Source organism: Lissotriton vulgaris, chromosome 1_1 (genome assembly GCF_964263255.1).
Source record: "Lissotriton vulgaris chromosome 1_1, aLisVul1.2, whole genome shotgun sequence".
NCBI classification, from domain to species: Eukaryota; Metazoa; Chordata; class Amphibia; order Caudata; family Salamandridae; genus Lissotriton; species Lissotriton vulgaris.
The window spans coordinates 380,783,705-380,805,732 of record NC_141685.1 but is presented as its reverse complement, the minus strand read 5'-3'; the positions used below and the strand labels follow the sequence as shown (position 1 = coordinate 380,805,732).

The 22,028-nt window shown below is 44.9% G+C and overlaps 2 protein-coding genes and 1 pseudogene across 4 annotated transcripts in view; all 3 read left to right on the top strand.

Moving 5' to 3' along the window:
- Nucleotides 1-22,028, top strand: part of TUT4 (terminal uridylyl transferase 4) — a 1,145,308-nt gene that overhangs the window by 369,102 nt on the left and 754,178 nt on the right. For all 3 annotated transcript variants that reach the window (XM_086952445.1, XM_086952444.1, XM_086952443.1), the window contains one exon: nucleotides 11,402-11,453. In XM_086952445.1, coding sequence (XP_086808571.1) covers nucleotides 11,402-11,453 — 52 coding nt within the window. The remainder of the gene's footprint in view (nucleotides 1-11,401; nucleotides 11,454-22,028) is intronic.
- LOC147747214 (uncharacterized) overlaps nucleotides 1-22,028 on the top strand; it is a 187,214-nt gene that overhangs the window by 3,167 nt on the left and 162,019 nt on the right. The gene's annotated exons all lie outside the window — the stretch shown is intronic.
- Nucleotides 1,104-2,798, top strand: LOC147747216 (uncharacterized; annotated as a pseudogene).

The following is a 22,028-nucleotide window of genomic DNA, read 5'->3' as shown; positions in this document are numbered from 1 at the left end:
GCAGTTATGCAAGAGGGGCGAAACATAGCTAACAAACACATGCCTACAATCTGCCTTGGATGCTGCAGACAGTGCCACCAGGCAGATGTGCACAGGCACGGCACTAAGGAGACCTGCTTGGCTCAGAGTGTTAGAATTCAAGCCAAAGGTACAAGCCTCCATATTCAATATGCCTTTCACAGGAGATGCTCTGTTCGGTTTAGTGCTGATGGGTTCTTACTACATCTAAAGAAGGACAACAAAATGGCCAACGCAATGGGGCCACTGCAATATCGAGGCTTAGAAAAATGAAAGCTTTCAACGAGACCCCGGACCTCAAAACTGCAGTTCAGGCATTAGTCATCAGATCACACAACACTATTGGTCTCCACAGCTCTTTTAATAGCTTGCCTGCACGCAGCTGCAAGACTCTTAACAGGTTCTAGAAAATTTGACCACATCTCGCCACACCTGAATTCACTCAACTGGCTGCTCTACGAATCGATAATACAGCTAAAGATGGCCTGCATCACTCATAAAGCCTTACACTACAAGACACCCCAATACCTAGCCCAGAAACCTACGCTATTGGGTGGAAACACTCACTAGGAGCTCCAAGAAACTGCTTTTAAAACCTTCCTGCTTCAGCAAGAAAAAACACATTTGATAGAGCATTCTCCGGAGCTGCACCAAGATATTGGAACTCTCTCCCCCGAGTATCAGAAGAATCTCTTCTACCTCAACTTTCAAAACGCAAACAGACTGGCACATGCATCAACGTTTCAAATTGCGATTCCTTATTTGCGAATTGTAATCAATCGCAAATAAGGAATCGCAATTTGGAATGCATGATTTTTTTCACAATTTTTTAGCGATTTGGTAAAAATCGCAATTTTTACCGAATCGCATGAATTGGGCGAATTCTTAATTGCGAATTCGCATTTTGTGAATTCGCAATTAGCGAAAATGCACACATGCTGAATCTCAATGAGATTACAGCCAGGAAGGCAGGAGAGTAATTGCACACAGCTGCTCCCAGGTTTGAAGGGGAGGTTTGGCAGTTGGAAGTTGGAGCTCAGCCTGGAGGACCTGCAGCAGTGTGTGTGTCTGCAGTTTTTGAAGAAATGGCTAATGAAAATGCTGAAGCAGAAATCCAAGCCAGGAAAAGAAAAATTAAATTCAGTGACCAGGAGTTGGAAATACTTATTGAGGAGGTCACTGTGAGGCAGGACCAACTGTTTGGTAAACAGTCTTTGAAGGTGCCTGAAGCAGTTAAAAGGAATCTCTGGCTTGCTATCCAAGCAAAGGTGAATGCTGTGGGTGTTGCACATCGTGATATAAACAACTTACAGAAACACTGGTATGACCTGCGCAGTCGTGCCAAGGAAAGAATAGCAACCAGGATGAAGGCTGCCAAAAGGACTGGTGGAGGTACCCCCAGGGATAGGCCCAATACCCCCCTTGAAGACTTGGTGGAAGGAACACTTTTACCTGAAGCTGTTGTTGGAGTAATTGACATTGATACCTTAGACCTTGTTGGACCTTCTGAAGGTAAGACTTTTTGAAATTGTTTTTCAAAATGTACAAATGGATAGGAAGAGGCCTTAAAATGATTTAGCTGATGCTCAATTGGCATTTCTCACTTGCAATAGTTCTCTAACATTTTCAAAATCGAACAATTACTCATTTTCAGTCATGTAGCAGTGCATTATGGGAGTTGTAGTCTGTTAAAAAATTGCATATGCAAAAGTTAAGCAAAGTTATTAATAGTTCAATTATATTATGTTAGGAGACCAAAGTACGCATGCAGCAAGCGATTTTTGTATGAAAATGTATTTGGAAAACCAAAACAAAAAGTGCAAATTTGAAAGTAACACACTGTTTGCACTATTTCAATCATAGATACACAACAAGAAATTAATGAGAATGAATTGAAAGAGTTTAATACTCAAGATGGACAAGACACAGATGAGTCAAATGCTGCAACTTCATCATCCTTAAAATAGAAAGAAGGCAAAGACACAGACTGCGCCAACTGCAGCAGTCTGATAGTGATGAAACTCAACATGTTAATGTCCCAGAAATGCAGACTGTTGAAACACCAGCAACCTCTAACCCAATGCAGAGCAGGCGTAATAGACTTCAATAGTTTTATAGGCGCCGGTCACATGCATCACAGAGGAAGATCTGTAAGGAGAGCAGCACCGGCAGTGTTGTTGAGGATAAAATTCGGAAAGTTCAGCGCCTACAAAGCAAAGATATTAGAGTCATGAAGGGAAAACTTGGTCACATTGACAAAGAGATTGGTGCAATGCACAACAGTATTAAACACATGAAAAATGTTATTGATAAAGGGCATAGAACAACATCAGATAACCTGCACCACATTGCAGCATCTTTGGAGAAACTGTGCACAGTAATACAGACACAGCAAGGGGAAAATGCTAAGAGGCATCTTAGAGCCACGACCTGCATGCAGGGTCACACCAGGGTAATGTCTCTACTTTCAAGCAGTACTGCTCAACTCTGTAAGCAGACCATTGCCATGCAATTGGAAATGAAACAAATTTTTAAGAGAGATTGCCAGGGGAATGGGGACACTCCATAATCTTGTAGAAAGAACACAAAGTGATGATGCACCTGCAAACCAGCCAGAAATTGGGGTTAGTGATGTTGCCAGAAATGTCAGTGGCATACTTGTCCCAGTGTTACCTGCGGCACGCCGTAGCAACAGGAAAAAATACATTTCAGGTTACATGCCCATGGGAGATATGAAAAGTACAGGCAAAGCATTAGGGGTGCGTGGACGTAAAAAATAGTATGGTACCTTTGAGGTTACATTTTTTGTCAAAAAGATGACCATCTCATTTAAAAAAAATTGCTTTCTGCTTTGAAGTAAAGGCAAAGTAATTTAATGTGTGATCTAAAAGCATTTATATTTGAAGAGAAACATGCATATAATATTTTTTCTGTACAATAAACATTTTACAGACAAGCACCTGAGTGACTTGTGTGGTTCTTACCTTTTTTTAAAGTAATGTTGTGTTATCTCTGCCCTTCTCCTTCTACCCTCTGCTGCTTCTGGTCCATGTAATCTTGTATGGGGTTGATGAGGCTGATTATCATTTTGAGGTAGTACATCGTCCAAATCCAGTTCTATGCCTCTCCTAGAGGCTAAGTTGTGCAACATTGCACATGCAGCAACAATTTTCAGCAAATTTCAGGGCGATATTGTAAAGCTCCTCCTGTTTTATGAAGTATGCGGAAGCGAGATTTCAGCACACCAAAGGTTCTTTCTATCACATTGCGGGTTGATATGTGAGCATGGTTGTACTGCTGCTCTTTTCTGGTTACTGGATTAAGATAGGGTGTTAATATGTATGACCTCACTGCATAGGCACTGTCATCTAAGAAGTAATAACAGATACAATGCATGAGCAACATGTGTCTAGAAGGCACAGGAGTATGTAAAAATTATGAAATGTATATTTACCAAGCAAATATCCTTCTCCAAATCCACCAGCAAGCAGTTGTGTGTGGATGGCACTGTGTCTAAAAATATAGGAGTCATGGGCACTTCCTGGGTAATTTGCGACTAAGTCTGTGATGATAGTTTGAGAATTGCAAATTGCTTGTATGTTGAGAGAATGGTAACTTTTCCTGTTGCGGAAAATGTACTCATTTTCTGAAGGTGGGCAAATGGGAACATGTGTGCCATCTACACAGCCAATGACATGTGGAAAATGTGCCAGGTTGTAGAAATCTAACTTGGTTTTTAACAAATCCTGTTGTGTACTTGGAAATTTAATGTGATCCCTTATCCTTTGCAACATGGCATTTGGAAAAGCATTAAAAAATCTTAAAGGGAACTCTGGGAGACACCACTAGCAATGGCTATTACACCCTGAAATGACCCAGAGGCAAGGAGGTGTAGTGAACACATTACCTGAACATGGTTAGGTATGGCTTGTGTCCTGTGTGTTTGTCTCTGCAAGATTGGGTCCAATTCAGCAATTAAATCTAAAATTAAATGAGCATTGAGCCTATACTTATCATAGATTTCTGCTTCTGTCTGCCCTAGTAAGGTAATGCGCACTCTAAAAATTCTCTCTTGAAAAATCCTTCTCCTCCATCCTGCTGCAGCTCTCAACCTCTGCCTCTGTGCCAAAAAAAAGAGTGCTGCCATTGTGAAAAAATGTTTGAAGCTTTCTGGGGCACCTTATATGCACTCTTGATGGATTTCACCTGCATTGTGCAATTTTGAAGAAATTACCACCAGGTTTGACTTCTTCTAATTTTAAGAATTCTTATTTGCGATTTCTTAAGAAATCGCAAATAGCGAATTTTCATGCATTCAATTTTTTCGAAAAAAAATGCGATACGCTAAATTTGCGATTTTTTTTTTTTAAGGAATCGCAAAGCATTTTGCGATTCCTAAAATAGCGAAAATACACTTCAAAGATGATGCATCCCAAAGCAATGAATTGCATTCGCAAACGGCCGAATTTTGCGATTTGCACCATTTGCGAATGCAATTCACTTTGATGCATGTGGGCATAAAACCTTTCGGATGAGCAAGTTTCTCCCGTAAGTCCTTAGCATCCCCCACCAACCTTGACCCAGTAAACTTCAACTGATTTCCTCTCAACATGCCCCTCTTTTGAATGACTTAACACACTTCTTCATTCACTGTTTCCTTAGGAAGTTCTAACATCGTGTACATCTATACTTGCATCTAACCTAGCCCGGTATTTCTAAACTCATCTCTAGGATTCCTTGAGTAGACTACCTGACAAATAAGATGTGACTGTACTGAAATTTGCATTAATGCCCGGAACTGAAGTACCATGTCTTCTTAACACGTCTTTATCGTATTGTACCTATCTATTCTTCATATGTTCATGATTTAATTCTATCTAGGACCCTACTAAACTGTCTTGAATCTGTTTTACTCTTTACTGTGAACCGCTCTGTTACCCTATGTTTGGTCTTGTTCGTGCTATACAAAACTCCAAAAATAAAATGAAAACAATCAAATAAAAAATAAAATTTAGAAGGGGAGGAAACACAACCAAAAGGCCTACTGGTAGAGCGCCTTTCACAACGGAACACAAAGAAATGGTGGACAGAATGCTGAATGAATCATACATTCACCCCCAGTTAAGAGATCTGGGTTAAATCCGTCGTTCTTTTGCTCATCATGCCACCCCAGTTTAGACCCAGCCATATGCAAATCAGTTTTGACCCTGTGCCTCATGGGAACAGTCCAGACCAAGCTGCCAAGCCAGGCCCTCCCTGGACCGGAAACAAGCATCCTGGGACCGGTTTTAGGGTATGTCACCCTTCTTTACCAAGGCTAGTTTGAATCCAGTATGCCCAGAAGTGGGTCCTGTGCTCTCCATGCCACTGAAATCAAGCTATCCTGGCTGAAGAGGGGTAAAACCCTGAAACCGGTTCTAGGATGCTTGTTTCCAGTCCAGGGAGGACCTGGCTTGGCAGTTCGGACTGGACTGTTCCCATGAGGCACAGGGTCAAGACTGATTTGCATATGGCTGGGTTCAAACTGGAATGGCATGGTGAGCAAAAGACAATGGATTTAGGCCCAAATCTCTGTACTGGGGTGAATGTATGACATTGTTCTGCATTCTGTCCATCAACTGTTGTTTTTGCATTTCACAACAGGACAGCAATAGCAGCTACCACAAGGCAGCTCACACCTGTCTACAAAACAGACCTCCTATGAATAGTGGCAGCACCTGGCTTGGAAGCCCTTTCATGCACAAGGAAGATGCCAAACACCCAGAGGGGGAGGAGCAACAGTTTTGTGACTTGCCCAACTATCCCTGCCCCCCCCCCCCCCCCCCCCCCCCCGCTCCGAACACCGGTACAAGGCAGAATAGGAAATTACCCATAGAAGTGGGGATTAAAAAAAATCACAACAGACAAATGGATGTTGAACGTGATATGTCACAGATACTGCATATAACTAATCAGGGAACCACCTCGAATTCCCTGAAAACAAGATAGATTTCAAGGGAAGAGATCATACAACTAAGAAAAGAGGTGAAAGAACTCTTACAAAAGAAAGCCATTGTAAGGGTACCAACAAGAGAAACAAACAAGAGAAACTATTCTCCATATTTCCTTGTCCCAAAACAAGATCTGACCCTAAGACCAATCCTAGACCTCAGACTCTTAACCAAATTCATTCTTACTGAACACTTCAGAATGGCAGTATTCCAAAGAGTTATACCACTCCTAAACAAAAGGGATTATATGGCAGCCTTAGACCTAAATGACGCCTATCTGCACACCCTAATGAATCAAAGACACAAAAGTATCTCAGGCTTTCATTAGACAAGGTGCACTCACTACCAGTACACAGTGCTACCATTCTGCAGTTGCAGCATACTCAAGAACAATAGGTATCTATGTATACCCATACTCGACGACTGAGTAGTAAAGGCAAGATCAAAATAGAGATGTCAAAAAGACATTCAAACTGTAATCAACACATTAGAACGTCTGGGTTTCTCAATAAACCACAAAGTCAACACAACTGGAACAGGAAAAGGTTCTCCTGGGAGCGGCCCTAAACACAAAGACATCCCAAGCATACCCTGTCCCGAAAAGGGCAAAGGTGATCAAAGAGCTAGTTCACCTAAACCAGAAGGGACAGTCTCTGACAGTGAGGACAGTCATAATACTAATAGGAATTATGTCATTATGCATACTTCTCGTAATACAAGTGAGAATGCACATGCCACCGTTCCAAGAATAGATCTGCAACTAACGGTCACAAGTCACCAGGAATTGGGACAATCTAGTAGTTGTCACAGCAAGGGTACAGAAGTAAGCATAATGGTGGAAATTCAAGAACTTGACAGTAGGGAGACCATTTAAGACACCAACTCCGATGGTGACAATCACAATGGATCCATCCCCCAAGGCTTGGGAAGCTCACACAGGCAACCTGAAGTAACGGGGACGATGGAATAGCACTGAAGCACATCAACTACCTGGAGATAAACTGTTTTCCTTGCCCTAAAGGCATTCCAAACTCACATCACAGGCCAAACTGTACTAATATAGACAGATAACACAACACTGTTTTATCTATAAAAAAAAAAGAGGGAGGATCAAAGTCATTCACCCTGGGCGAACTAGTCCAAGAAATATGGCAGTGGGCAATACCAAGAAAGATCACACTGCAAACAGTCCCCCGACCAGGAAAAGAAAACACAGAGGTGGATAGACTGAGCAGACAAGAAAGCAGCTCCCAAGAATGGGAACTAAAACACACTGAGGAACATCTTCAGAACCTGGGGGAGATGAGAAATAGACCTGTTCGCAACCGCAAAAAAGCAAAATGCCAGCACTTCACATCCAGGTTTCAACACCATTAATCAGAGGAGAATGTGCTGTCAAGCTGGTCAAGAAGATTTGCTTGCGCCTTTCCACCAATCCCATTAATACCGAAGGTGCTGAAGAAAGCCAAATAACCAGAGACAAACCTCATCATCATAGCACGGGAATGGACCAGACAAACTTGGTGACAATGTTGGTATTAGGACCTACTAGAGATGTCCAGACGTTAAATAATCCAGGCAGAACAGGATCTGCTAACAATACATGAGTAGAGAGTGCACCACTCTGAGCTAGCAGCGCTCAGTCTAGCGGCCTTGCTCCTAAATATCTAGCATTCGAATACCTTCAACTACTGCTCAAAACAATGGAAATCATTAAGGAAGCAAGGAAAGCTACTACACGAAAATGTTATGCAGCAAAATGGTGGACAAATAACAATTCTTCAGAAATCAGGATGAATCAAGTAACTAGACTAATGTATCTCACTCATCTTCTAGATACTGGGTTAATCTATTCATCCTTAAAAGTTCACCTGACAACGGTAGTAACCTACACCAAGGACACTTCATGTAACCACTTCTTCACATCCTCCGTGGGTTGAAACAGTTGCTCCACCTACATCGGTTCCAGCACCATTGTGGCACCTATCACTGTACTAACACAGATAATGGCAAAGCCCTTGAACCTATGCACAAAACAGATCTAACGCTGAAGTCAGTGTTTTTTAATTGCAATTACATCGCTATGCAGAGTAAATGAACTGTAGGCGCTAACTATACAGGAACCATTCCTGCAAATGCACAGGGACAATGTGGTTCTCAGAACTAATCCATAGTTTCTGCCAAAGGTGGCAGCCCACTTTAATGCTAACCAAAATATACAGCTACCGGTTTTCTTCAAAGAAGCAAAAACTGACAGAAAGAACCCTACCTACACACATTGGATGTCAAGAGGGCTTTAATACACTGCATTGAAGAAACAAAAACGTTTTGTGAAGGATACCAGTTATTTGTCTTATTTGCCAAGGCAACCAAAGGCTCCCCAGTAACCAAGAGGACAATCTCAAGATGGATTTTAGAAAGAATACAGACTTGCTATTCTAGAGCAGGAAAAACACTGCCCGCGTGCCCTTGAGCCCATTTAACACGATGGAAAGATGCAACACTGGTGTTCCTAGCAAAAGTGCCACTGGATGCAATCTGCGCAGCAGCAATATGGGCATCGCCACACACCGTAAAACATTATTGTGTGGATATTCAAATGAACAAAGAGGCACAGATGCGACAAAACCTGTTTGCTAACACTTCCTCATTTCATCCCAACCAACCCATGGGAAGGGGAACAGCTACATAATCTAATGCACAGCATTTAAATCCCGAAAAGGATTCATGCTGCAAAATGAAATGGTTACTTATCAGTAGGAGTAGTTTTGCAGCTTGAAGAGTTTTCTAGATTCACATCTAACACACCCATCATCCTGGAAATGGGAGATAATGCAAACAGGTGGGGATGATACAGGAACAAAGAGAAAGCATACCGGAAAATAAAGAAAAAAGAATCAGAAAATGGAGACTGCACATCGACATCCGGGGTGTCATCCGAAGTCACACTGTTGACTGGCATACCGCCAAATGGTGGTCGACACTCAAAAAAGACAAAAAAAGAAATAGACAATTTCCGACCAAACCACTAGATGGTGGAATAATGCACAGCATTTAAATCCAGAATACAATTTGAGTTGCAAAACTAATCCTACTAGTAAGTGACCCTTTCGCTCTGACTGGCATTGATCTGTTTGAGAAGAAATGCGACAATCAGCTATCAAATTAAGAGCTATCCATAATAGCCCTTCAACAATGACAGGCTCCGTATCATCCTTATATTGTGATCGATAAAGCAGGACCCATTAAAATCCAGTGCTATTAATCAGGTTCTTTTTAGTTCTCTGGTGTTTCAGGACCACTGAATACTACAACGCATGGGATAGCGGGGAGAAAGACCATATCTATGGTTTACACTTGCTCCACATGAGCTCTCCCGGTCACCTTGCCCTCTATTCTAGCATACAGAGTCTCTTCTTCCTAATAGTTCTACCTCCCTTGCGCCTGATCACTTCACTCTCACTATCGTGCTCCACCTAATTCGACCCCACTCATGGTGGTCTTCCAGCCTACCCAAAGTTACACTTCTTGTCCTAGCTGGCCTGACTCATAAGGCCAGATGGTCTGACTAATGGCAGACTTCAATCAATTCAATCAATCAATTTAAGCTTATAAAGCGCCTGGTTGCACAATCCGTGCGTCCCCGCGCTGCGACAGGGTCCCTTATCAGGGAAAGAGAGACAGAGAAGAATCAGACAATGGAACTGTCCGATGGAAAGAGCCATGTCTTAAGCTTTTTCTGAAAGACCGTCTCAGACGATTCCAGTCGGAGCTCCACCGGGAGCTTGTTCCAGTAAGATGTTGCAAGGAACCTGAAAAAATGTCCGCCCATCCTGGCTCTTCTCATAGCAGGTATGCGTAATTGCCCCGTACCACTGGATCTTAAACCTCGCGTGGGAACGTACCGAATAAGGAGATTGTGTAAGTAAGAAGGGCCTTTCTTCTGCAAGATCCGGTGACTAATGCACATAGCCTTAAACAGAGCACGTTTCCTCATCGGAAGCCAGTGTAAGGATTCGAGAGCCTTGCTGGATGACGCTCTCTTAGGGAGCATTAAAACCAGACTAGCAGCCGCGTTCTGAATGTGCTGAAGTCTCTGAACGCACTTGGCGTTTGCCCCCAGGTACAGAACATTCCCATAGTCCAGCCGGGATGTCACAAGGGTATGGATCATCGACTTTCTTGCTGACACCGAGGGAACATCTAGGGTCTCGCGAAGAGTGTGTAAGACCCCCACACAGTTACCCATCACTCGCCTGGTTTGAGTCTCAAAGGACAGTTTAGGGTCCAACCATATCCCCGGGTTCTTCACCTGATATTTCAGGGAAGCGGTCTGTCCCAAGGTGGATGGCCACCAGGCAGATGACCAAATCGGGGGGTCTTGCCTATAATTAGAACCTCTGTTTTATTACTGTTTAGGACGCCAACTCATGAAGACGTAGTGTGAAATTCTGTGCGGCCTCAGTCAGGGTTAGCACAAGTTGTGTGTCGTCACATATGACGCCACACTTACTCCAAACTTGTCCACCATCTCTGCCAGAGGGGCGATGTACAGACTGAAGAGGGTGGGACTAAGAATTGAGACTTGTGGGACCCCCTGATCAAGCTTGACACTTTCCGAGAGGAAAGGTTTTTGTGACACCTGAAAGCAGCGGTCGATTAAAAAGGATCACAACCATTCCATAGCCTTCCCGCCCACACCGCCCTCATGCAAACGCCGCAATAGTGTGTGATGGGCAACAGTGTCAAACGCGGCACTCGGGTCAAGAAGAACTAGTGCCGCCGTCTGTCCCGCATCCACTAATTTACTTGCTCATCTCTGGGCTACCAACTAAGATGGTCAAATCTGTTTCACTCGCTGCCTTCAGCTCATTATGTGCCCCTCACACTGCTCAAGTCTTCTGAATCTTAGCCTTGTAGGACTTGCTCTTTGCAGAATGGCAGCACACTATCCTAACCATTCTGTAATTTTGTGCCTCTAGTTTTATCTGTGCAGCTTTCACCCATGCCCTTTGACGTGATTAACAGCAACATGTAGAATATCTCCCAAAAATTAAATTATTTGCCTGTGGTAAGGTGCATTGATGCAGGAAACTAATTAAGTCGGCAAATGAGGCGGTGTCACCGTCCTGAGCCTTATGGGTATTGAGGTTGGAGTGAGAAGAAGGGCCACAACAAAGCAAGGCACATGGGACCTATACGAGGTCAAAAGCTTTTTGGTGACCTCAGAAAGAGGTAGGTGTGTCTTTTCAGAGGAGACGTGTATAGTATAAATTATATTGACTTGCATGACTTTATCATTTAATCTACATAAACAAGTTTTGTACATTTTCTGCGTTTCTATTTCACAGTGCAACCTTGTTGATCTTGTCTCTTTTTTTTATTGCTCATAGATGACCCAGCCAGATGTTCTTATAAAAGCGCTTGAAATTTTAAAAACCTGCGGTTAGTATTTCCTTCATGTCCTTATCGTGTTTGTGTGTGTGAGCGAGACATCTGATCACAAGTAAGGGTAGCTATATTAAACTAGTAATTGAGGTGGTAGTCAATGGTCTTAGTATTTCACTATACTTTAAATGTTGTGATGCCCTGTTCTGTAAACAAACTTCAGAAGCATAGTACAAATCACAGCCTCTAAACAATTTCTTCTTAATTAATTACCACAAAAATTCAAGTGTGTGATGCCATGAACTTCTTGACTTACTAGGTTGGCATTAAGTGGTTTACCACTTGTCCATCCAAAATCCGTTTGAATAATCCTGGGTGGTTAGGGGAAGGGCAAGTATTGCAAACAACTAAAAGTAAATGTTCTGCACTGTCCTTATGACCCCTGAAAGCAGGGTTAGAAAAAGCATAGGCAGAGAAAATCCACACTCCTATCTTAGGGTTCACTTTCTTTATTCACAAATAGCACTTGCATTAAAAACTGGAACGCGTTTCGCCTGTAGACACAGCCTTTGTCAACCATTGAATGCTCTAATTTTTATTTTATTTTAAACTCATCCACAGATGTAGCCAATTGCATAAACATGAAAGAATCACTTTTGTAGTCCTTTCGTGTTTGTAGTTCACATTATTCACATCTCAACAAACACTTGTAGAAAGGTAAAGTTAAAACATAATTTCTAGCAATCTGAACAATGAAACTAAGGTGAGCGCTGCTATGAGACATTTTGGGTTGTGGAATCAAAGAAGTGTCTTCTAAATTGTGTCAATTGAATTTAAAGGAACTGAGATTTCTGTACGTAAAGGCTGTCAAACACTCGGCAATTATCAAACGTAATATGATCTGTGACACTTTAAAAAATTCCAGGAGCGCACACGAGGCCAACAAAGAGATGAGGTGAATGCTCTCCATGTAATAAAAAGTCATATATTGCTAGAAACATGCAAAAAACTAAATTATATTTTAACTTTACCTTTCTACAAGTTATTGCTAAGATGTGAATAATGTGAACATCAAACACGAAAGGACTAAAAAAGTGATTCTTTCATGTTTTTGCAATTGGCTACACCTGTGGAATGAGTTTAAAACAAAAGAAAAAAGTCAGTGCATTCTATGGTTGACAAAGGCTGTTTCTACAGCCGAAATGCGTTCCAGTTTTAATGCAAATGGTGTTGGTGAATAAAGAAAGTGAACCCCAAGATTTGAGCGGGATTTTCTCTAGATGTAGGGAAGAATTGTATTTGTTTTAAAGAGGTGTTTGTGGTATGCCTCTTTCCTGCACCACCGGCGATTAGGATGCACTCACTCAAAACCACAAAACCCAGAGTGCAATACAAACATATATACCACAAAACAACATAACACAAGGTAGAAATGATATAACAACAGCATCACAAAGCACTGAAACATGCACTACCAATTTCAAACCTCGCTCCAAGTTTGTTCCAAGTATGCCAAGGGATGTATTTGAAATATACCACGAACAAATAACAAAGGAACTAAATATCGCCGCAAATAAAATGAAAAACAGAAAGAAAAGAAAATTGGAAACGAGCTATCACCAATTGATGAGCAAGCTATCTAAAAACAGACAGATTGTAATAAGAAATGCGGACAAAGGGGGTAACCTGGTAATTTGGAAAAAAACAGACTATTTATCAGAAGCCCAAAATCAATTAGCGGACAAAAACTGTTACTGCAGATGTGATCAAAGCACATTGAAAAATACATATGAAAAACTATATATGAAATTGATAGCCTGGAAGGGTATGGGGCTTATAAATAAAGAGGAGTTTTTATTTTTGAAAAATGATAGACCAACAACAACGGTATTATATTTCATACCAAAACTCCATAAAAATCCCCCAAAACCACCAGGGCGACCAATTATATCTGCAATAAACAGTCTAACAGAACACATGTCCCAATATATCGATCATTTCTTGCAAGACTTTGTCCAGAACTTACCCTCATACCGGAGAGATACAGGAGACTTTTTGGCAAAAATCAGTAATCAAGTCAAGTCAAGTCAATAGATTTATATAGCGCGCTACATACCCAGAGGATCTCAAGGCGCTTGAAGAAGGCAACCTGATTATTTACTGATTACAATGGACATTACCACGTTATACACGAGTATTTGCCATAAGGATGGTATGAGAGCAACAGAACACTATTTGAGACAAAGACAAGAGACTCATAAACATCATAGCAAAATGATTCTCGATATGATAGACTTTTGTTTGCATAACAACATCTTTCTTTTCCAACATGTTCTCTACCAACAGATTCGCGGCGTAGCTATGGGGGCCAGTTTCTCCCCAAGCTACGCCTGCCTCCATATGGGATGGTGGGAGGAACTGGTCCTCCATAGAAAATTCGGAGACATACTAAGGGAACATGTGAAATGTTGGTGGCGATTAATTGATGATTTGTTTTTTGTTTGGAGGGGTGCAAGAAGCGAGGCAGAAAAGTTTATTCATGATTTGAATCAAAATAACATCAACTTGCATTTTACTTCAGAAATAAGTACTACCAGCGTAACATTTCTGGATGTGGAGGTATATGTGGAGGGTGGGAAAATAGAGACTAAAATACACAGAAAACCCACAGCGGTAAATTCCATCTTACATGCCAATAGTCACCACCCCAGACACCTGATACAGAGCATTCCCTATGGGGAAATGCTCAGATTGAAACGCATATGCAGCACAACAACGGAGTTAAAAAGAGCACAAGAAATAAGCAAAACTAGGTTCCTGCAACGGGGATACTCGATAGCATGCATTAACACCGCTGTGAGAAGTTGGCCTGATATATGATGTTCACTAGTTCTAGTGACCACCTTGTATCAGTCCAAACAACCCTTATGGTGATTGGTTGTAAGTCAACCTTATAGACCAGCTATCCTAGTAGCGTGGACAAAAGCAGTCTTTAGGCTAAACTCTTTATGGCATGTGAAGCCAGCTGTTTTACCACATATAACCTTTGAATACCAAATGAAAAGGACACCACACAGGTAGTTCTGAAAATAAACAGTTATTTATTAACTAACATACACCTCTGAACTCTTTATGAGGTCAGAGGGCTAAGCACATGACAAACTCTTAGGAAAAATATGTTTAAGTTGCACGATTACAATGGTGCCCTAGGGGCACGACAAACCATCTACTAAATAAATGGAATGCGAAAGTCAATTAAAGGAATGGAGCTGTCCAGGGTTGTAGGATCGCTGGGACCACGCTATACTAACTTGAGGTAAGTAATAGGAGGCCCACGGAGCGCGTGTGCAGAGTGTGAACTCACACGCGAGATGCGTACAAACGTCTATGGACAGTACAGTTTAAAGAAAAGGTGAGTACGGACGTTCCTGACTAGATAGGACTGAAACGACAATTGAACTGGACACTAGGAAAGTCAAGCTACCCTTGAGCACCGAAATGCTCGTGTTACCTCACCCACAGGCTGCGGGTGCGAAGTCGTGTCGGGTTTCCGCTTCGAAGTCTATGGAGCCTTGAAGAAAGATGCTGCAGGCGACCAGGAGGAAGATGTCCGGTGCAATCCAAGGGTGGATTGGTGAAGAGAGGAACATGAAAGCAGAGGGGACAATGTTCAAAGTGGTACCAGGAGTGGAACCAGATGTCGTCGTCGCGATCAGGTGAAGGTGGACGCTTGTCTCTGCAGCCACGTGGACCAGGTGGTGTCTTCGACGACCAGGATGGAGGCACGAGCTGTCCCACGCAGGCTCTCGCTGTCGGCGGTGTCGTCTCCGGTTTCGGGTTCAACAGGCCTTGGCAAAGGCAACCCACGCGGTGAGTGGAAACGGCGTCTGGAGTGGACCAGGAGGGTCCGGGGTGCTCCTCTTTTGGAAGGGAGCAAGGGCCAGTCTGGAGCAAACAGACCAGCAGCAAAGTTGTCGGTGTTCGTCGTCTAGGAGGTCACTAGCCAGCCGGCAAGTGACCAGACAACGCGTCGAGCAGCAAACGGGCAGAAGGGCCCCACGCAGATCTCGTGGATGCTGGAAGGCTGATCTTCGATGCAGGAGCTGCTCGGGGTCGGGGCTTCTCAGTCCCCAAAGTACTTGAACGAGGAGGCCTCGGAAGTCGTGCTGGAGCGAAGTGCTGCTTCTTTCAAGATGGCCGGTCCCACGTGTCTCGTCGCACCCACGGGTCTCAGCTCGGCTGCAGATGTGGGTTGAGGTCGTAGAGGTCTGGGAATCCGGTCTCGTCGGGCTCTGAAGTCTGGATCCTTTGCAGGAAGACGACAAAGGGAAGTCGCAGTACTCTGATGGTGCCTGCAGATGCAGGGTGGACACTCCTTGCCCACAAGGGAGATTCCTTCTGTCTTCTGTGGAGCAGAACGTCGAGGTCCAGAGTTTCTTCTTGTGAAGTTGATCAGGATAATCTGATTTGGAATGGGACCTGCTCCTACCTTTATTCAGCTAAAGGGGGCTGCACTACAACTAGGTCCCTCCTCTGGGTGGGACCAGGAAGGGGGGTGGTTACACCCACTTTCCTTTGTCCGGTCTTGCGCCAGCTCTGGAGCTGGGTTGCCCCAGGAACTGGTTTAGACCGGCATATGCACAGGGACACCTTGTGTGCCCCAGGCATCTCTCATTCTTTTCAGCCCTGTCCTACCTATTACACAAAATCCTGTCTGGGGTGGTGCTAGCACCTCCCAAGGCAGGAAACCCTTTGTCCAAGCCTCCCTCGCTGGAAGAGCTCCCAGCAGCAGGAGGTCAGACTTGTGTCTGTGGTGGCAGCATCCATTTTGTGATGCTGAGGCTCGAGTTAACTTTAACCGGGGTTCACAGTTACATACATGTTGTGTCCCTCTAGAAGGGTGGAATGCTAACCCCGTCGCCAGAATTGGCGAGGGGTTCGTATTCCAATTCGTATGACACCTTACTCAACATGTTTTGATAATGCTATGCCAAAGTTAGCATTTGACCGCGAGGTTCATAATGCACTTAAGAGTATATGGTATAGCGTTATCATGGAACAGCTATTAGGACTTGGTTCCGCAAGCTGCAAACGGGCTCAGCTCATGCCAGAGCACCATCTCACATAATTCCAAGCACTCTGCCTTAAGGATTGATAAGGCCTGCCATAGGAGTGACTGACAGGAATATATGTGTCCATTTTAGGGTTAGATGTAATGTAAATGTAATGTAAATTGATACTTGTATAGCGCACTACTCACCCGCAAGGGTCTCAAGTCGCTTGTACGAATACCACTGTGGAACCCATCCTGGCTTTCCCTGTGAGGCGTCATCTCCTGGGTACCCCCAAGGTGGAGGCCAGGCATCCTTAGCGTTGTGGGGGCCGTTGTGGAGATTAAGTAAGCTATTGCCCAGAGTTGCAGAGTGGGACTCCATGATTGGAATAGGCACAGAGGCGAGAATTATCAGGTCCGTGGAATTTTGAGCCCAAGACCTGCCAAGGCGGGGAATTGAACCCTGGTCCCGGGCTAGACCTCTGCATCAGGGTCTGCCGCTCTAATCATTGAGCCACACTTCTCCACCTCTAGATATAGAGATACTATATCTAAAGCAAAGGGTGATTACACCACCTTGCCCCAGCTGATTGATCAGCCAGTTGTGTCAGATTTGGATGGCCAGCCAGGGGTGGCATAATACATGCTGCAGCCCCTGGTAGGCCCTGGGTGCACCTATGCCCTGGGTACCTAAGGTACACTGTACAGGGACTGATAAGGTGACTCAGTATCCAATTAGATATGTACCTAAGGTACTTGGAATCCATTTTACAGAGAGAGCAGTGGGCCTGGGGTCCTGAATAGCAGGGTCCCAGGTCAACTAAGTCGAAAAACCAGCAAAACGCCAGGCAAAAAGTTGGGGGCAACCATAGTCCGATATCCACCTTCCTACAACAGCCATAAGAAAAAGTAATGAAGTAGAGAGAACATCACTCCTACAACCAGCCCTTGCTAATAAGACAACAAATGCAGTAGACACATCCTCCCAATCAGAAAAAGAATTTAGGATGATTGTGGAGTATAATAAGTACCACAAAAAAATCAGACGCATAATACAAAAGAATTGGCCTCTGTTGAAAAACGATCCAGTATTGGGAGCCCATCTTCCCAAGAAACTTACTGTCACAAATAGAAGAGGCCCAAATATGAGAGACCGTCTAGTGGTTAATAACCCAATAGAAATCCCGAAAAAGAATAGGTTTAATCAAAGACAGGGTTTCTACAAATGTCAAACCTGCAAGGCATGTATTAATGGCGTAAACACGAAAAGTTTTGAATCGGCATTTGGCAAAGGAGAACATCAGATAAAGCAACTGCTAACTTGCAAAACTGAGTGCGAGATTTATGTTCTGGAATGCCCCTGCAAGCTGAAATATGTGGGAAGTACGAAGCTGCAGGGGCGTAAAAGAATATTACAACATATACGTGCAATCAAAAATCGAGATCAGACATATCCCGTTGCCCGACATTTTAACGAAAAACATCAAGGGGATGTTAGACTTTTAAAGTATTTCCTGATAGACACTATACCCCAAAGTAAGAGAGGAGGGTACAGAGATGAAAAACTCAGGAAACTAGAAACCAGATATATTCTGGAATTAGATTCCAAACATCCAAATGGTCTGAATATAACAGAAGACCTATATACCTGTATATAAGATTAATAACTTACAGATATATGAAGGGAATATGTAAGACAGTCTCAATATAACTAGCATGTGAGATTGGCCAGTCCAATAGATAAAATATCAGCATCCCCTTTACTATAGCCCACAAAAACAAGAAAGCCTCATGAAGAAAAAGAGCAGGATCCTTCTAAATGAAATCGTAAAAAAAACAGAAACAAAAATCTTTTTAAGACACATGTAGAAAAAAATCTTTGAAGTTCATGTTTTAATATTAATTTCTGTTCTTCATTAACTAGACTCTAAACACGATTTTTTAAAAACTTTTTTATCCAACTTCACTTTTGCAACAATTTCTATTGGCCCTGCCACCGCAGCCGGCCCCTTCTACTCCGGACGAGGACTAGGATGGCTCAGAGGACCCCCTTGCACAGCAGTGTGACTCCGAGCAGGATTGGGTGGATGGTCCTTCAGGATGCGAGTAAGCTTGATGTGTCTTCCGACCCGTGGTTTGCCTCCCCTCCGCCTACTATGGAGGAGGGCTCTTCCTACACTATTGTGCTGCGGCGGGCTGCGGAGGCTCTCCATCACGATCTCCCTACGGTGGCCCTTAAGACCAGCCTCCTTACGGAGGTGCTCCAGATGGCGTCTACATCGTCGGAGCCGCTGCTCCCTTTAAATGAGGCCCTTACCGAAGTCCTCTTGGGCACTTGGTTACGGCCGGCCTCGGGGGCTCCGGTGAATAAGAACGTCGCTAGGCGTCATCGCCCCGTACCTGGTGATCCTGCCTTCTTGACCACTCACCCCACGCCTGAGAACCTGGTCATTCAGACCTCGACGTCGCAGAGTGCCTTTCCCACGGCTTCGCCGGATAAGGACTCTAAGAAGCTGGACCAATATGGCAAGAGGTTGTTCTCCTCAGCAGCTTGGCGTTGCGGTCGGTTAACACTGCCTGCTTATTGGGCCGTTATTCCCACGCCGTGTGGGATTCGGTAGCAGAGGTCCTGCCTCAGTGCTCTGAGGAGATCCAGTCTGTCCTTTCCCAAGTGATTGCGGAGGGTAAGGATGCAGCGAAATTTGCCATCAGGTGTGGTCTGGACACGGCTGATTCCTTGGGCAGGGCGATTTCCACGACGGTGGCATTGCAGCGCCATGCCTGGCTGCGGTCCACCGGGTTCTCGCCAAATGTCCTGGGCTTGCTCATGGGCATGCCCTCTGATGGCTCCCACCTCTTTGGCGACAAGGCTGACAGTGCCATGGAGCGCTTTAAAGACTCGCGGGCCACGGCAAAGTCCTTGGGTCTTTCTACGAAGAACCCTGCCATGCCTGGGTTTCATTCCTTTCGTAGCCAGGGTAAAAGCACCCAAGCACGCTCCTCCGCAAAGCCTGAGCAGAGCCAGCCTCAGTGCGGCTGCGACATGGCTTCCGCAGGGGCGGATCTGGTAACCAGCGAGCGGGTCAGTCTACTTCCACCCCCGCTTCTTCCGCCTCTAAGCCTTCCTACGCTGAGCTTCAGGGAGCACCCCACACAGGTGGGTGGCAGGGTCCGCCACCACTGGCGCGCAATCACATCGGACAAGTGGGTGCTGCAGATAATCTGTCAAGGTTACACGCTCCCCTTTCTGCCCTCCCGTCCAGCCATGCCACCTCGGTACCATCGCATGTCAGGGATCATTTGGCTCTTCTCAGTCAGGAAGTCTTGGCCTTCTTGGTCCAGGGGGGCCATCGAGCGCTTTCATGGGCAGGAAGTATGGAGTGGTTGTTATTCCCACTACTTTCTGGTCCCCAAGAAGGACAAGGGGGCATGTGCCCTATCTTTGACCTCCGGGACGTCCATCGCTTCCTCCGGAAGGAGAATTTCAAGATGCTGACTCTGGCTCAGGTCCTGGCTGCCCTGGACTTTGGAGACTGGATGGTAGCGTTAGACTTGCAGGACGCATATTTTCACATCCCCGGCCCACCATCTCTACCTGCGGTCCACGGTCGGCCAGGAGCATTTTCAATTTGCCTTGCTCCCCTTCGGCCTTACCAGTGCCCTTCGGGTGTTCACGAAGGTGATGGCGGTGGTCGCAGCTCATCTGCGCAGGTTGCCCTACCCCGACGACTGGCTGTTGAAGGCGGGCTCGCCCCAGGCAGTTGTCACTCACCGCCAGACTACTTCTGACCTCCTGCATTTGCTGGGGTTCTCCATTAATGTGCCGAAGTGGCACTTGAGTCCCTCTCAGACACTCCCTTTCATCGGAGTAGTTCTGGATTTGACGCTGTGTCGAGTTTATCCTCCCGAGCAGCAAGTCTGGATATTCAGGCTATGATTCCGCTCTTTCAGCCTCTATCCCGGGTTAGTCAGGTTGACCCTCTGGCTTCTGGGCCTGATGGCCTACTGCATCCAGATGGCATATGCGGGCTCTGCAGTGGGATCTGAAATTCCAGTGGGCACAGCATCAGGGCAACAGGTCAGCTCACGTCCAGTTCTGTATACGCCTGCAGGTGAAACAGATTAGTGGCGTGGTGCACAGCAAAGGCTGTGGATCCCCTTTCTGCCCCTCTTTCTGAGGTTCTTCTGTTCCTTCTCTCTTTGGCCGAGTAGAGCTCTGCTCTGGGCACTATCAAAGGTTCTCTTTCGGCCATCTCTGCCTTTCTGCGGCTTCCAGACCTGCCTTTTCTTTTTTAAGTCCCCAGTTGTTAACCATTTTCTTAAAGGCATTACGCATATGTTTCCACCCGTGCTCTTCATAATGCCTCAGTGGGACTTAAATCTTGTCTTGACTTTTCTTATGTGCGCCCCCTTCGAGCCCCTTCATAACTGTTCTTTGCATCTTCTCACTCTAAAGACAGCTTTCCTTGTTACTATCACCTCTGCCAGTAGAGTGAGTGAGCTCCAGGGCCATTCTTCCAAACCTCCTTTCCTTTCTGTTCATCCAGACAAGGTGGTTTTGAGGACCCGTCCTTCTTTTCTGCCAAAGGTTGTCACTGCCATCCACATCGTGCAGACCATCACTTTCCCCACCTTCTTTCTGCCAGACCCTCCGGGTGAGTAGTGCGCTATACAAATGACCGAACTTGAACTTGCATCCTTCAAGGGAAGAGGAGAGGTTCCACCGTCTGGACCCAAAACGTACGCTCGCATTCTACCTGCAGCGTACACAGCAGTTCCGGGTGGATGATCAGCTTTTTGTTGGCTACGTGGGCGCCAAAAAAGGTCGGGCTGTGCACAAACGGACCCAAGAAGGAGGCTTTTGTGGGGCTGCGTGCCCATTCGACCAGGGCTACTGCAGCCACTACTGCCTTGAGACGCAGCGTTCCCTTGCAGGACATTTGTCAGGCAGCTACGTGTGCCTCGCTGCACACGTTTACTAAACACTACTGCCTTGACAGTCCGGTCCAGAGAGACAGCTTCTTTGGCCGTTCTGTGCTCCATGACTTTCTGGTGTAATCCTGTTTGCAGACCCACCACCGGGGTTGGTATTGCTGCGGTATCTATTTTAAGGTATGGAATCTATCACTAACGTGTCTTTCAGATGCACAAGTTACTACTTGTGTAACGATATATCTGTAAGAGACATTAGTTAGTGATAGAATCTTTACTGCCCCACCCATCCTCCCCGTTCTCTGAACTGATTACTAGGGTTAAGGTCATCCCCTTTTAGGGCCCTAGTTTTATGCACCTATGGTCAGTATCTTGCATGGCTCTGTTTCGGAGCGGAAAGTCATTTACAGAACTGACGTCAGCGTGCATGGGTGGCGCCTAAGAAGTCTCTGTGATTTCATCCTGGCGCTTATGACGCCAATGACGGACGCCGAGCCGCACGATGCCACCTACCGGCGCGCAGGGGTACTGCTGAGCAAAAATCTTTTCGGATCCAGTCTGACGCCTGAGGTAAGGAATCTATCACTAACTAATGTCTCTTACTGATATATTGTTACACAAGTAGTAACTTGTGCATTCTACTTCCT